At 36.3% G+C, this 18,059-nt stretch overlaps 1 protein-coding gene across 3 annotated transcripts in view; it reads right to left on the reverse strand.

The window, feature by feature from the left end:
- Positions 1 to 18,059, reverse strand: part of MAP3K21 (mitogen-activated protein kinase kinase kinase 21) — a 41,080-nt gene that overhangs the window by 11,822 nt on the left and 11,199 nt on the right. For all 3 annotated transcript variants that reach the window (XM_056487708.1, XM_056487709.1, XM_056487707.1), the window contains exons 2-5: positions 10,845 to 11,025; positions 5,715 to 5,863; positions 4,819 to 4,994; positions 470 to 710 (exon numbers count right to left, since the gene is read on the reverse strand). In XM_056487708.1, the coding sequence (XP_056343683.1) occupies positions 470 to 710; positions 4,819 to 4,994; positions 5,715 to 5,863; positions 10,845 to 11,025 (747 nt within the window). The remainder of the gene's footprint in view (positions 1 to 469; positions 711 to 4,818; positions 4,995 to 5,714; positions 5,864 to 10,844; positions 11,026 to 18,059) is intronic.

Raw genomic sequence — 18,059 nt, forward strand, 5'->3', positions numbered from 1 at the left:
TTGGACCTATTGCACCTGTACACCCCCAGCCCTCTTGAAGCACTGTTTTTCTGCTCTGTATTTGTAATTTTTGGGCAAACAGCACTAATATTTAAAATGTTCTGGGATGTACTAAAAGTACTTTACTCTGTCTGTACAGAAAAAATGATAACAAAAATCTGAACTTTGAACCAGAATTAAATAATGTGGCTTTCATGCTAGTGACCTTTCCCTCCAAATGGGATGGACTTCTAGCTGAATCATTCTTCTAGATGAAATGAGGACTACTTCACCAGAATATGGTATGTGAAAGCCTTTCCTTGCAGGGAGGGAGCTATACAATTCTTACTAAACCCTTCTATGCATTACAGTAGAAGAACCTGGCAACAAAATAAAGTAGTAGCCAACATGGAAAACATAAACCTTGAAACTGAAGAAGCCAGCATATTTAATCATTACATATACAGTGAACTTTTAAAAAATTGCAAACCTGAAGGCAAACTAATTCTGTGTCCATCTTTGAGTTTTAACCGGCTTCTTTTAAACTTCCCCTTCCTCTTCTTCACATTGGGTTTCTCTTGGTTTAACTGGAATATCATGATATTCAGCTCGCGCTCCAGTACATCGATCTCACGTTCCGCTAACTGCTGCTCACGGCGCTTCAGTAATTCTTCTTGAGATTTCTGCTGAAGAGCTGCTCTTGTCAACTCCTCTTCTCGTGATCGAAGCTCCTGAAGACAAAATTCACAAAAGTAAAACTAAGTAATAATGTGAAGGCAGTACACTAAAGGACATATGAAGGGCACAGTAGGTTGTATTTCCTGATTCATTTTTATCATGCACTATATACATGCAACATGCCCAATCTTCTGCCAGTCCTCCATTCTGAATAAACTAAGATTCTGCATTCACAATCAAGCATTACACAGATTTCCTTTAAACTATTTAACTTGAGTCACTCCACTTAAAGCAGGTAAGCAGTGGCCATGGGGACAACACATGCAATCAAAGATTATCAGCTAACAGCCCAGCAGAAAATGCACTTCAGGTATTTCACATGATGAGAAACTCTTGCACAGCATGAGGGCTGCTGTTGGATAGCTCTTACGTTTTAACATAAAGCCAATGACCTGATGAATACACAAATTATTGCCTTTATCTTAAATTCTCTAACCTTTCCTGTTTTTCAGTCATGTATTAAGTGGCACTTTTCTATCTAGAAAAGCAATCAGTATTACACTGAATGGGGATTGGTGCAATAGGATAAACTAAGTCATAAGACAGCTGTTTCTTAATTAAATCTAGCAGGTATCTGTAACATCAAACAGCTACTAACCACTGAATTACAGCACACAGACTCCCCAACCACTGCTCTCAGAAGAGTTGCCCTTCTTTTATTATTTTTTAATTTTGGAAAAGCTTTAGTAAGGAAGAAACTTAATTTTTCAGGGTAAATGAATATCCAAGGCTAAATAGCTGTAAAAATAGCATCTTAAAATTATCTTAATCTTCAGTTTCCAAAATGTGTTAAAATACATCTGAAATTTAAGACCTCCTGTTTTGGACCTTCCTTCATAGTATGGGGCATTTTACACAGGAAACAGATTTAGACAGAACACTTACAGTCTATATTGCTAATAACACTGAAAGTATAGGAAAAGGAGAACTAGATGTGACTCATACTATATATGTTTCTCAGGACATGTTTTTTTCCTATGATTGTGTAAATTCCACTTAATTTAACTCAGAAAACCATCATTTGAAACAAAGCTATGCTAGAAGTTCAGGATATCTAAGAATTTTATTTCTATTCAAAAGGAATTAATTTTTACATGATACAATTTTATAAATGTGGTGTTGCTTGGTTTTGTTTGTCCTTATTTAAATTTATTTCAGAATTGAGTGCCTAATTGGTATCCAGCAATGTTGTATGTCAAAAGAATTCCTTATTTCATATCGTTAAAGCAAAAAAAAATAACTTCCTGAACTGTATTACTTCAGTATTTTCAAATGAGGGGATATTCAAATGCTCTTACCAAAAAGACTATGGATGTCAAAAGACAGGTTGGCACTGAAGCACACTGGTTCAGTGAGAAGCATCTGTTCTTCACAAAGATACTTTGAGGTTTTTTACAGCTATAGCACATATACACTGCTTATCATGGGTTCAAAATTTAAGTGATATGACTGACAAATTTCATATGGTATACTAATTTTGAGTGAGCTTGTTTCAACACAATATTGGAAAGCAAATTTTTTTTTTAAATTGACTCACTTAACATACAGTGTCCTGCTAAAGGCAATTCTGCCTCTTGGAAATTCAAAGGAACCCATCCTCAAAGCCAGCAAGTAATGCTTTGGGTTGTGTTTTTCTGTTTGCTCTGGTTTTGTTTTTTATAAAGATATCTAATAACTAAATATAGAGATCTCTGAAAATCCTCACTTTCCTCCTCCATCCACTTCAACAAGGGTTGAAAGCAGAAACTACATGAATACAGATTTAGAAAAAAAGGATACTTTAAAGTATAAATAGAGATCTTTGCTACAGCATTAGTACAGTATTAAAGGTACATTATGAGACACTGTTGATTTTTCATCTTTCACAGCTCTCAAATCCAAGTTCCATAAAGCTCAGTAACCAGGTAAAAACTAAGGACCTGTACTGAAATTGTGGACAGTCTGGAGGAAGTAAAAGTTTTCCTCAATGAGAGATTAAGTATTTACTCTTTTCCAAATAAACTAATTAAAACCAGACTTACTGCAATTAGTTAGGCAATGTTTCCACACCACTCTAGAATTAAAACACCCATTGTAAGGAAGCTTGGAAAGAATTCTGTATTTCAGTTGCTCAAGAACATTTGTCAAAATAAGATTGTGATCTTCTCTTTGAGTAGGCGTCACCACCACTCATTTGCAGTAAGCCCTTGAGGAAATTCCTCCAGCTACAGAAGTTCCTCTTTTACAGGAGGAATGAGACTCCATGCAGAGGATTTTTGTTGTTTTATTATTATTATATAAATACTTTATAGACATTACTTTCTCTCTAGTAGCTCATAGCAAAATTGATAATGTGCCAAATAAAAAACTCTGCCTATATAAAAACCTTGTCTAAGTCAAAGTTACATGTTTACAATCTTAAAGAAGTATACCTCATTACCAAGTGCTCTGGAGATGCACTTCCTTTGGCATATAAAAAGTAAATTTCATTTTATCTTTTCCCCGCCCTAACTGAGCTTAACTCACTTTCACACCAAAAATATGACTCTTCTCATAAACCTTTTAAGCTGCTTATTTAATCCTAAACTTGATTTAGTCAGATTTTTCTTGGATAGGAAATCTCATACTAAAGTAACACCTCCAGAATAACAAAAAACAAACAAAAAACCTGAACAGGAAGGCCTGTTACAATTGCTCCCAGAGTAAAAAGAGGAAAATGGTTGGTTGAGCAGTTGCTGGAGGGGCCAAAAACAGACTTACGTTCTATGGCAGGTTGAGGCAAGTGAACACAGTAGCTGGTGACCCCACGGCAAGTAAAAAAAGGAGCCTCTACTCCCTGTAGGAAGACTATAACTCAAGTGCAGAGGAAGAGACCTGACAGCTCCTGAGGCACACAGCGCAGCTCTAGCACTCTGTATGCCTATTGCAGGCAGAGCAGACCACACCACATATTTATTCACTTCCATGAACCAAAATGAAGAGAGAAATGCAGAGGGCAGAAAAACAGTAGATAGGAAGTATGTAATGATATTGCAATCTTATGGGTGATCAGTAAACTGTAATATCACTATGCTGATTTTACAGTACATACGCAATGCCACACCTAACACTAGCCAAAAGTCCACACACTGCCATTTGTGACATTTGATGAGAGCAAGTGAAGGACAAAGGCTACAAACAGTGACTTGAAAGACAAGAGTTTAGATCTTGCTTTTGTCAAACTTGGCCACTACATCTTCTATAAAGTTTCTTCAGAAGTCACTGCACCTCAATTTATTATCTTCCTTGTCTACAAGCACTTAATGAAAAATAACAGCAAATACATACTGGGCAATAATTAAACTGCAAGAAACACCTGCAAAGAAGGAATCTGTTTCTTCCAGAAGCATTTCTAACAGAGACTCAAGCACACCTGGCCTATTACAGCTGTTATCTTTACCAAGCTGTCTAAAGGAAAATATAGAACTCAGGGTGGTTAAAACCAAGTTGAAGAGAGTACAAGAGAAAACAAAGAGAATTGATGCCGATTACTCATTTAATACAAACACATTGCAATGTGAGAGTATGGAAAGAAGATTGGTGAAATCTGAGTAACAGACAAAAGAAATTAGATTTGCTGATTCGTGTGTATGATTTTGACCTTATTAATATCTGGCAAGAATATGTCCCAAAATGCAATCCATATGATCAGCCTGTTCAGCAAGAAGAGAGATAAAAGCACAATTCCATTTTTGGAAAAGAAGCCATGGGACACAGTCACATAACAGGATGAAAGGCTTTTCACTCTCACAGCTGAGGAGAATGTTCAACAGCAGCTGAAATTTGTGGTCATAAAGATTAGCTTAAGGAATAAACTCAATTTAACTGATAAATCCAAACACACAGAAAACAATAACACATTTTAATAAAGAGTCTAGAATGCCACATCTACAGATCTACAACCTGTTTTCTTTGGGGAGATGTGTGGATAATTTTCTCTTTCAACTGTCTGTATATTTGCATGAGTAAGCAAAAAAAACCTTGGTAAGCAAAAACCCAAAATTTCAAAACTTCTGTATCACCTAAACATACATACACACATACCCTTCCTTCACAGCCATGCAATTGGAAAAATCAACTTACTTTTTCTTTGGTCCTCAACTCATTAAATATCTGCTGAATTTCCAATTTCCAGTCATCTTGCATGGAGTGGAAAGACTCTTGAGGCATTTCAGTCATAACTGCCCCTTCAATGGCAGTAAGCTGTTCAAGAATTAAGGCAAACGATGGTCGGATATGAGGGTCCTGCTCCCAGCATTCTAGAATTTATCAAAATCCCGTCAGTTTGTAACAACACAGAGAACTTTTTGAAGAACTATGTGAATTTCAAGTTACAAGTTACTTGCTACTGCATTTCAAAGTATAATGCGTTCTCTTTACCTGCAAGATATCCCCAGTCCTGTCTCAATTTACAGAGGTGACATCTACCTACTTATACTCAGAGGATTGTTTATTAATTGTAAATTTTTTGTTTATTTTTAGCACCTGAAATAGCAAAACTAGCAATATTGTACAGAAGGAATAAATAAAAAGGTAGAAAAATTCATTAAACAAGGAAATAGCCATTAGCAAGCAATGTTTATTTCTCTCAAAAATATTTCCAAAACATTTTTGTCACTTAGGAAGAAACAATAAAAAAACAAAACCCTTGCAATTCTTCCCCTTGGGATTTTAATCTTATTTTGTATTAATCCATAGTATAATCCCATAATTTATGAAAATTAATGCAGTTTCAGAGTAGAACAAAATCTGTGAAATCAGAGCACAAATTGTACTGTTGCCACTGAAAAACTTAAGTGCAACACTGACACTATGGCTCTCTCAGAAACACACCTGGCTCTCTGTAACACCATATTGCTGTGTAAAGAAAAACATTCTTGGTACACAGCACACTAGCAAATGAGGTACTTATTTGGCCACCTATTTCCTACCCCCAAAACATAACTATTCAAATACATAGGAAGAAACAATGTGGATACCTTTCATTAGTTTTGCAAATGGTTCAGGGCAGGTGGATGGAATGGGCAAAGTAAGCTTATTGACAGCTACTCCGTAAGCCACAGCGAGGCCATCTATGCCACGGTAAGGAACTTCTCCTGTAAGCAGTTCCCACAGCAACACTCCGTAACTACAAAAGGTAATTTTTTAAACAGTTATTTTCTGGGAAAGAAACAAGAACACAAGAAAACACAAACATGTATCTGTCCAAACATGTACTCAAAATTCATGAGGATTTCCCAGTCAAAGGTGAATGCATTTAAGTCAGCTCTACTTTTGTCATCGTGCACATTTACACTAATAGCAATTAAGCAAATTGGGTGTGACTTGAAGACTGGCTCTCACTCTTATTCAAAATGGAAGCCTGAAGTCACTTCTATAGAAATGCTAGTTTCACATAAATCTGACTTGCAACAGGAAGTCTGAATGACAGGAAAACAAGCAATCTTCTTCCCACCAAAAAACAAACAAGCAATAAAAATAAATCCTCAGAAGAGTATTCAGGCCATTCCTCTTTCCAAATATTTCACAGCAATCTATCTAAAGGGACATACTTTTCCTTTTTTTTTTTTTTTTTTTTTTAAATAACAGTAACAGCACAGAAAACTCCTATCTTTATCTGGAAATTTGCATTTCCAATCTCATAAAGGCCAGTTAACTTGTCACTTCCCATTGAAGATGCAACAAGATGGAGAAATTATTTCATGCACACACAACTAATTTCTCCATTCTAGAAAAAATCCCAGCCAGAAAATCCAAATAAAACAACATTGTTTCCAGTGAAAGGTGATGGCATGAAGAGACCTTTTCTCAGTGTTGGGTACAGAAATCAAGAACTACTGGAATTCCTATTATAGTAACAATAACCATGAGAATTTCTGCAATGCTCTCCACTCAAAGAAGAGCCAGGTGTTGCTTTTACCTTCTTTGGGTCTGTATGCCCAATGCTTGGCTTGTTCAAAATACCCAAGCCCCTAAAAAGGGCAGGGACAGCAGGCTGGCTGCTGTGGCTATAGAGCTCCTATTCTACCACCACTAAAATGGACAGCTGTCACAGTCATTTTTGTGGAAGTGGGAATTACTCCTTTCAGAATGTTAGTCGGAAGTGGACTTTATGACTGGATTTGGTTTTTTGTTCCTCCCTTTATCCCCCACACCTCCTTCACTTCTCTTCCTGCCAGGGAACCACTACCTGTAGATACAAAGGGCAACCTATTGCTGCTTTTGAATAGTAAATAAGCAGGCAAAGGAAAAAACAGAATATGAACATTGCTCTTGCCCCTTCTCTCCAAGTGTGCAAAGAAACCACCTGCAAGTTTTGCAGGACTAGACTGAACTCTCCAACACAAGAAAAAAACAAAACAATCTGCACCGGGGAAATGAGGGCTATGAACCCCTTAGGACTAGAAATTACACCTCAAGTGGAATAGATGTGACAGGGAGAAGAAAACACACCAGGTTAAGGTTTTCTATCACTGTCTACTTACCAAGAAAAAGTCAGTCAGCACTATACAACACCTTAAAACATCACTTTAATAAATAATAAAACAGAAAACTACACAGTATCAGCACCAATATCAGGAGTACTTCATTATCTATAGTCTGTTTGCCTGAGAAATTTTGCATCTCATAAAATCTTAAAAACTAATGAATTTACAGTGCTAACACTTCACCAAAAGCTGAAGAAAACAGTCTGCACCTGCAGCCAAAAGAAAAAGGAACTTTAAAAGTCTTGGGCTTCTTAATAATATCCTCCTGATTTTTCTGGTCTAAGTTCTGCATTTCCTTGTATACTCAAAGAAGGTTAAAATAATGAATTCCAAATTGTTTCAAAACAGCGGTATTCTGACCATAACAAATATAAGACTTCTTGTGGTACATACACATTTTATGCCTGATGGAGGAATTCTCCTGAACTACAGCTCATCTGTGTCCTTGGAGAAAGCATAAAAAAAAAAATCTCTTAGCAAGTATAGACTGCTCTAAATTCAAATAATTCCCTTGTTCAGACTATTCCATATGTATTTTAGCATGAACACTGAAGATAAGCAAAACATTAAATTTAACTAAAAGGAAGTCACCTTTTATAAAAAAGTTGTGTCACACTATTAGCTTTATTTGTATTCACAATTCAAGCCTTTAATCTTAAAGAGTTCTCAACAGTGCCAAGAAGGTGGTTGTAAAGTTTTAAACAAGCTGACACAGCAACAGCCTTTTAATGACAGCAGTCTTAACCTCAAGCACCAAGAGCCAGCACTATGGGGGAAAAACTGCAAGGTGGAAACCTAAAGATATTATGGTCTTGATACCCCGGAGTTTGTGGGAGGTACTAATCTGCCATTTTCTAGGAAAACAACTACTTACTAACTCTTTCAACTACACTATACTACTCTGTGCATTAAATTTCACCAGCTCACATACAACTGTCTTACGAATACAGCCTGAGCTTCTGAGAAGTAGCTTTTTTAGAAGAGCAAAAGTCATGTTCCTTTCCATCATCAGCAAAAGGCCAAAGCCACAAGCATGTCATCGAAATACATATTTTTAAACCACAAAAATGAATACACTTCCAAAAATATATTAAGTATTTTTACTATTAAAATTATTTTCCTTCAATCAAGTATGATTTAAGCCTCACTATATCTCACTCCAGTGAAAACTTGCTGATTTTACATATTTTAGAAGCAGAAAATCTGAATGTAAGGTTCTCATGGTTTATTTTACTCTACATTCCATCTTCTAGAGCAGAGGTTACTAAGCACTGCTACATGAATCACTTTAAATTTATACAAATGTCCGAGGCAAAAGTAACTGTTAATTCTGCTGTATAGTAGATGCTTCCTGGCTTTGCCAAGGGCTTGTACAACCAGGACACGTGTTACTTGAAACATCACTGCTGAAGCACACCATCAGCACTTGGAAATCAGTGGGCATATTTGCACTATTTTGCATATTCAGGCTCTACACAAGACCAAGACTGACACACCACTCAGAAATGTGTGATGATTGACGGAAGGGTAGGGTTGGAGGAGTAGAATCTTGTTTGGGCATTTGTAAGCTTGTGCCAGAGTAAAATAACACAGTAGTTAAAGCTCTGGTTTGGAAAGCGAAAGGATACACGTGCAGGGCCTGGAAAGCACTAGTTCTGCTATCTAGGATGACAGCTGAGAACCTGCAGCCTGAAAGGGACAAGACAAATGAGCATCACATGGAAATACTCCCACAACATTTCCAAGCACTGGCAGATGCTGCAAGACTAGCTGGAAGTGTGAGTTGCCTCAACTTGAGCAGCCTCAATTGCTCTTTTTTTTTCCTAATAAGAGGTCTGCAGATTTCATTCAGAGCCTCAACACCCAGTATGTGTAAACTGAAGTTTAGAAATTTGCTGAAACATACTGTGTTCTCGTCTTAGAGAGATCCACATACATAAATTGGAAACCTGAAACCTTTTAAAAACAAAATCCACTCCTGTAAGCAGGATATTCTTTATTTCCTTTTATTTTGAAGAAAGAGTAAAGATAAGCAACAGAATAGATCAAGGCGCAGTGAGCAGAAAATGTTTAGAAGCTAAGAAGGTCTAAACTATACTTCAAAACACAGCCTTTCTACTTAAAAACCTCTCCTGTTAGACTTCCATCATTGAACTAAATACTTACATTTTTACAAGAGAGGCGTGCAGAAGAGAAGGCGAAGAAGAGAAATACTGTAGGTTCCAAAAATGTAAACTAATGTTGCAGCAGAATATAAAATAATTGCACCAAAGCATACCCCCTCAGATACCTAAAATCACAGCAACAAGACTGGACAGGACCTGTAATTAAGCATGGAATACAGCTGATTAGGGCAACGCCTACACCCAACCTCCATCCCGCAAAAAAAAAAAAAAAAAAAAAAAAAAAAAAAAAAATTAAGAAAAAAGTTAGAAAGAATGGAAATAAAAAGAATGAGGCCAAAGATGCTTCTCAACTGGGCATCAACTGAGACGAATGCAAATAAAATTGGTTTCAGAGACAAGACAAATGAGTGCCACAAAACAGCAGTGCAGATACAGAATCATCACGAGAATACCAGAAGTATTACTTCATGCTGTAGAATATCATGCATTTAAGCAAAATAGGACCCTATTTAAGAATTATACAACACAGAACATGCATAAAGCAGCAGAAGAAAACAGATTAAAGTCCTTCCCTCCTTCCCCAAATAGCTATCTTGGACCCTTCAGAGAAAACGTATCTAAGAGAAAGGAAATGCAGACTTTTCAAGGTGGGGCACAGCAGCTTTTAGAGCCTATTGTGCAATCACTGCTTTTCTGCACTCACAGAACAGTACTAAATTAATACTAAAGTTTAAATTACCTTTCTACAGTACATGTATCCCACACTACACCATTCAAAAATATCATCAGTAGTGAGAGCCATATTATTTATATTACCCACAGTAACATCTTAAATGAGAAATTCACAAATTTAACACAGGGCATCTCCCACCTTTAAAATTAGAGAGCAAATCAAAACAACGTTGGGCTGAATACACTCTCCTTATTCCAGCTACTGAAAGCAAAATCTCTGTAAATGTAGAAGCTTCAACCTAGTATTAACCTGTACACACAATTCCTAAAAACAGCATTAATTCAAGCTAACACTTGGCAAAATTCTGGTTTGCACCTTATTATTATTTATCAGGCATATAAGGCAATAATTCATTGGTCCCATTTTTAAGCAGATTGAGAGTTTTCAGCTATCTAATATAAAATAAAACTATCAAAATGAGATCAATCAATCATGAATGTGTCAAGAGCATATACAGTTATTTATATTAAGACTCCAGAGAAACATTGGGTATATTAATCAACAAATATTTTAAAGACTTCTCTTAATGTGAGATTGCTGTAAAAAAAAAAATTCTTTATTTTCCCTCTTTCTCCCCCAGTTTGTAAGTGATGGATAATAAAACGTATAACAACTGAAGTACTTAAAAATGCATTTGTTTCTTAAAAGAGCTAAACTGGCCATATGTTGAGGAAATAACCTAGCAAAACACCAAAAAAAAATTGTGTCAAAACCCTCAACAGAGTTCCACTGAGCATGGTCTTCAGCAGACAAACTTCTTACCTCCAAATATCACTTCCTTTAGAAAACATGGAGGACTTGATAACTTCTGGAGCCATCCATGCATAAGTTCCTGCTGCACTCATTTTGGTTGTTCTGTGCCACTCTCTAGCCAGACCAAAGTCTGTAATCTTCAGGGTTTTATTACAAATGTCATCATGTTCCATCTTCTCTAGCAATAAAACTGCAAAAGATTGAATTTGTAAATTAATGCAATGGCAATTAAAAAAAATACATTCTTGTTATTATTTTCACATATAATTTGTATTGCACAGATAATTGTATAGTTATAGTGTATGAAAATTATTGCAATTTTTATATGCATTAAAATGTTTTCTTGATAATTTTTAAGCCATTCCAAGATACAAGACCAAAAAATACCTACAGTGTCATGAGCTCTTCATGGAACTGTAGGAGCATATATTAAATTAGCACATGAAATACACTGGAGATGGAAAGTAAATGAGATCATTTAAGAAAGCCCAGAATCCTAATATCCCAGATGATGACAGGCTGTCAGAAAATTATCCACTTTGCAACAAGAGTCTGGAATAATAAAAACAGTGGCAGTAGTAAACCAAAACCAAATGTTAAGAATTCTTATAAAAGACTGATAAAACAAAGCAGGATACACTACGTCACTGCAGAAAATCCACTCTTAATAGTGCACTCAATCCTGGCCTCTACTCATTTCTGAAAGCATGCAACAACTGAAAGAGGTGTGGGGTACTCAAAACAACATAACCACAGCTACAAGGAAACATTCGCAAATAAAAATCTCGTTACAATGACTCATTAATGAAGAAAACTAAAGGTAATAATTGTTCAAAGTTTCTCACTACAAGAAATGGACACCACTGGGTAAAATTAGCAGATGAGAATCAAACACGTGCCAGTTGTTCATACAACACATAGGTGAACTTTGCAACAAGATTCTGAACTTTGGAATTCTTGGCACGGTATGTGAATATTATTATCTAACATAGATTTAAAGAGCTTCTCCATAAATTCACAGAAGTCAACTTGATCTAGCGAATTTATATCAAAAAAGTTAGTTTATTTTCATTAAATTCCTGGGCCACAAATCAGAACAAAGTTGGGAAACTATATGCCAGGGGAATTAGTTTGCCTTGGGAGTTCCCAACTGGCAACTGGCCGCTGGACTTGGATGCGCTCCCTTTTAAGTTAGACACACTGCACCTTCATGAATGTTAAAGAGTAAGTTATCCTTTTTTTTTTTTTTGCTGTTGCATCTTACAGTGCCTGACTTGTTCATGAGACAACATTATTGGCAGTTGTAGCACTTCTTCAGGAAACAGAGTTACAAGAAGAGATCTGCGTAACTGTGTTAGAGCTCACAAGGAGGGAGACGGAAGGGAATAATTTTAACACCATAATTTTAATTACATATTTAGTTCCTCTGTCACTGTTTGTGAGAGCAACTGTTAGTTTTAACTTTCTGTAAAATTATCTCCTTGGACAAAGACCAAAAATTAAATTACATGTAAGAAGCATAAATTTGTGTGTATGTAGTGTAAAACACAGTACAGGAAACCTATTACCAAAAAAAAAGCAGACAAAGACTTATCCTCCCTTACAGAAGAAAAATTGATGACCTCACACTTGAAATTGAAAGAAATAATTCTTACTGGTAGAGATTAACTCTTACAAATATTTCAAAAATTACATCAAATCCAGATAAAAGGAAAAGAACCCACATTCCATTTTCAATAAGCTTCTTAACAGAGCAAAAGAAATGAAGGCCAAAATGGTATAGACAAATCAAGAGCTCACCAATGAGAACCACCAGAACAGGTTAAATTCATGGAAGTTTTAATACTTTTATACTTGAATCAAAGACCTATTGTTTGCTGTTCCATTTCAAACATGTTCAGCAGAATTCCTGACATTCCTTGTCAGTCAATGTGACCGAAACCAAAAACAGTCAGTCTTGCAAAAGGTAATAACTGGCATGTGACCAAGTTTCATCCGACAAAGGGACAACATTTCTTAGCAGTTCAAACTTCCCTTTCCGGCTGGTAGCCAGGCAAACAATACTACACACACATAACTTAGCGGCTGGGCAGTAAAAATGCTCAGCATAGCTGAGTAGCACTCTGTAAGAGCTTACCTTGGAGTAGCCTAGCAACCTTTACTATAGCATCCTTCTGGCTCTTCCATGGCTTCCTGGCCCTTGCTGGCTGCTAACCTGGGAGAAGTCATTTTACGATCACCAGTTTGCCCTGTTTACTCAGCATTCCCCTTGTTTCTTTTCCCAGCCCTTTAAATTGTCTTTTCTGGCTCTAATATACATGCAATGTTAAGCTGGGCAAGATCCAGTTTAGCACTTCTAGGTTTACTTCAATATTTTTCAGACTTTTTATTTTCCACAAAGAATGAAGTTCATACCTGCATTAGAGCTCTGCCACTGCAAGCACAGCCCAAAATATTTAGAGGTACAAAGACTATTTGAAAACAAAGCCAACCAAAACCCACAGATTAGATTAGGTATGCAGAAATGCAGGAAAATCTTATGTGTTTACTTATTTACATATAAGTAGGACATTGGATAAGGAGACTTATCTAAGACCTTTTTTTTTTTTTTTTTTTTTTTTACATAAGCAAAACCAGATACTATGTTTCTGAATTCAAAATAGAAAGAGATTAAGTTTGGTCCAAAGGTAAAACTCTACCTTGGATTGTTACCCAAACATTCCAGCCATAAATAAAAAAATGACGAAGTAGTCTAAAATTGCATATGATTTCTACCAGCAACACCATTTTCAGTTAAATTCTGAGTTCTTACATCTCCCTTTGTGACTCCGCCTTTCTGCAATGAGATCAAGGGGAAGCAAATTTATTATCATCACGGAGCAAAGGCTTGGGTGCCATATAACAGGCACTCCTTGAATATATGAGACAGCACATACCCAGAAACATTTACAGCAGGGCAACAAAGAGATGTTATTTTCAATAATTCCTGAAATATAAATCAACAAGTTAAAGATAAAAGCCAGGTAAGACAGAGAGAAAAATGAAATGCTATGCAGTAAACTAGTATTAAAGTAGATAAGATATTATAGAATCATAAAGGTTGGAAAAAGTCTCCAATATCAAGTCCAACCTTTGATCAAACAGCACCATGTGGACTAAACCACAGCACTAAGTACCACATCCATTCATTTCTGGAACATTTGCAGAGATGCTGACTCTACCACCTCCCTGAACAGCACGGTCAGAAAGTAGTGCCTACTCTAAGAATGAACAGACCATCAACTAAAAACTTTGCTTAAGGTCAATCTTAAAATATATAGCTATAAAGAAGAAATGAAGGAAGAAGAAATGCCTGGCTGTTCTGGCTAACAGAAGGAAAACTAGCAAGCTACATGTAGTTGTGCAAGTAGTTAATTCAATTCTAAAATACACTAAAAAAGGTTTATTTCAGTAAGAACAGGGAGGTATCCACAGAATTTTACAAAGCATAACACCTCACATGAAATACTGAATGACTAAACCTGCACACGTGTCCAACAACAGGAACTGAAGCAGACATAAAAATAGAATAGTTAGGATGTAGTAATGTCTTCTATATAGATAAAATCAGAAGAGCTTGTCCTTTTTGCTAGGCTAAACAAAGGTTTAGAGAAGTTATGAGAACAGAAGTTACCCATACCCTAGAAACAGAATGCAGACCTACAGCACTGGTGTTCTTAACAACAAAATATTTTCCTAGGTGCTCTGGCTGGTTCATCTTACAGGTACACTTCTGATTAAACTCAGTTCTGGAGCTAACAGAATACCCATATACCCATTTTTGCCCTCCTCAGCAGTGTAAAGCAGAGTTTACTCCTCAGAAAAGTCACAAGACCAAACACACATTCCTGTTAAACCTAATGGTTCCTCAAATAGTAGTGCCATTCATCTTTCTTGCTTTCTGTACTATCATTGTTACAGCTGGAATATTTTTCTACTGATCTTACGGCACAATGCAAATATTTCATGGTGTAACAGTGCAATAAGATGTTCTGCACAGTTTAGAAAGCAAAATCTAACACTTTGCCATGGAGCCAGCCAGTACTTCCTAAGCCTGTGTTCCTCTAATTAGATCAGAACCAGTAACAACTATTTGCCACACCACTACTGTTTCCATACCAGGTGTTCTTAGTCAAGAAAGGCTTGAAAGAATTTAGGCTTGGAAAAGAGGCACAGGTCCCAGGAAACCCCCCTCAAATGCTCCCAGTTGCCACTTCATTTTCTATGTCATTCCCATCCCATCACTCCCATCTCCAAACTCTCCACTCAGGCAGTAAAGCCTCTCTTTGAGGCGAACAAAAGGTGAGATATACATAAAGTAGCAGACCTGATCTGGCCAGAGTTAAACAAGAACTGTATTTTCTGTTCTTTTGAGCCTGGTTGAAATTTTACTGGGGAAAAGGAAAAATTAGAGCCTACATATGGACCAAAAAGCCAGAGCACATTTAGACAAACCAGATTCCTGCGGGTGCATGCCTGCCAAACTCAGGTACAGAATGACTTCCCCTGTGCTACTTTCGAGACTAAGCTGAAAGCTTAGAGAAGAATCAGAAATATTAATTTAAATTGCAAGCACTTTGTTTCAAGCATAATTCTAAATAAAAGGCTCACATTCCTTCCTCAGCTTCTCTCCTTTTTATTTGTTAATTCATGTAACTTAAGAAACAGTATTTACAGAAAGCTTGAGGGAGGCCTGGACAGGCATTTTAGGCAGCACATCTAGGAAACCTCTACCAAGAATTAAGCTCATCAATGCTGCTCTTTTAATATAGGTTATTTCCTAAGATCTTAGTCTTCTTTTTGTTTCTGAGAACATATAGATTGTATTTCTCCAATCTTAGCTAGCCAAAGTCCCTATTTAAGACAACACTTCATTTGAAATCCAAATACTTCATACAGTTAAAATCAGTTTTATTGCATGAGCAATGCATTCCAGCATTTTCAGGTGATTTTTTTCAGTTACCATACATATAAAATAATTAAGTTCAAAAGGTATTCTGAGAGAAGCCAAGGTAAGGAACTGAACACCTTTTTAGTGGTTTAAATTTACTTAATTCAAGCTACCTTAAAAAAAATCATCCTGAAATACTGAAGTCCATTCTATCCCTCCTATTATCTTTGTACTTTCTATTTTAGCCTCTTTATATTATCTATTTTGTTAGTATTAAAAATAAAACATTAAGCAACTTTATTTTCCCAAGCTAGTCAATTGCTACTAACCATTTGTTGTTACTTTATCTGCAGTTTGCTAAACAGGTGACTATCACAGGTTTTGCAAATATAAGCTATTTAATACCATAGCTATTTAAGTTACTATGATTATGGTAAGAATGCCTACATATCCACTATATTTACCCCCACTGATAAAGTCCTTCTTAAAGAATACAATAAAGGAAACAAAGTTGCACAACTCTACTTTCAAACAGAGATTGTCCAGACAATGCTGCTACTGTCTCTCTTCCCTCTGCACCCAGTCAGTTCCCTTTCCAACTGTTTGCAAGCAAATCTGGTTCCTGTTAATTCACTAAATCAACATGCAACAAAACTAGCAGGGTGACCCTGCATCCTTACTTGGGGACTACCAGGCAGAAAAAAAACCTTATTAAATGTTGTGTATTCAATTAATGAAACACAATACCTTGTCCATATTAAGAGACCCACTTCCACCATTTGGAATTGTTATTTGGCTCCAATTGTAATTGGAAATTAAAATGTCAACATTGCTTATAGAAGCCATGTACTGGTTTTAAGTTGTATATTAAGTATCATAGTGAAAAAATTAGGTGTGTGAACCACAAATGAAATATCATAATGAAAACATGAACTAATCAGAACTCTTCTGTATATACAAAAGACAATACCTTGCCTATGCAGCACCTCTTCTTAAATACCTTCCTTTTCTCCCATGGGCTCTCAGGCTCTCTCTGTTATCTCTGTAGCTAGTATCTGTCAGATTGTGACTGCCTCACTGGATTAAGTTCAGGGGTCACCATCAGCAAGGGAATTTTATTCCTTAAGCACTGATTACATATGCAGGAGAATTTTTATTCTATGGATACTGTGCTCCTCTATTATCTATGTCCCTTTACAGCAGGCATATAACTAGTTCTTAATTTTCACACTTAACTGAAAGGAACAGTTTGTTCTTAAATGCATTTATCTAAAAAATATTCAGCTTCAAAAAAAACCCCCAAAAAAATCCCAACCAACAACACAAAAAATGTACCTCACAGGAGCCAACATATACTAAAAAAAAAAAAATCGTGAACAAAGTGTTCCCAGTTGGAAAGCCAAAACAAGACAAGACTTGACACAAAAAGTCCTTGACATCATGAATTGACAAATACACACCAACTTCATAAGAAAAGTACATCCCATAGCAGTATATGCAGCAAAAGAAAAGCACCAAAGGATGAGAAGAACTAGGAGTTACCTGCCTTCTGGAGCAAATTGAGAGAGAAGAGAGGAAAAGGGACAAGAGATTTCAACAGCTTCAACACACCTTGCATCACCATTTTTTGCTTCCCCTTCTCTTCTTTAATAACTATTATTAAAGCAACTTTGGGCAAATGGAAACTTGAGAGAAAGAAGCAGTTTTAACAAGTTATTGGCACAGACTACAGATGCTGCAAGTTACTTTACTGCATGCCATATTTGTGCTTCACTTGCACTTCAGATAGGTCTGTAATGCAAAAAAGAAATTTCTATTGTGCTGTAAGAGGAAGTACTAGAGGTAACAAGCATTTATAATTAAACATTCAAATAATCGTAATTTAAACACTAGATCAGCAGTAAATTCTGAAAAATGTAGAATTTGGATATCATATCAGCAAAAAATCAAAAGCAGACCGGACGCCAAACATTCTCAAGTTCTCTTTAATAAAATATCAAACTTAACTCTCCTGTTGAAAATTATGGAGGTGGGTCACTTAATATGGACAAGGTATTGTGTTTCATTAATTGAATACACAACATTTAATAAGGTTTTTTTTCTGCCCGGTAGTCCCCAAGTAATGATGCAGGGTCACCCTGCTAGTTTTGTTGCATGTTGATTTAGTGAATTAAATTTAAGAAAAACAACCTCTTTAAAGCAATTCCTCCATAATTTCACTACTACATGGAAATCAGTCAACACTGAAACTCAAAACACTCAGTTGTGTGCTATATACTGGGAACTTCCCCACT

Source organism: Oenanthe melanoleuca, chromosome 3, assembly GCF_029582105.1.
Source record: "Oenanthe melanoleuca isolate GR-GAL-2019-014 chromosome 3, OMel1.0, whole genome shotgun sequence".
Lineage (NCBI taxonomy): Eukaryota > Metazoa > Chordata > Aves > Passeriformes > Muscicapidae > Oenanthe > Oenanthe melanoleuca.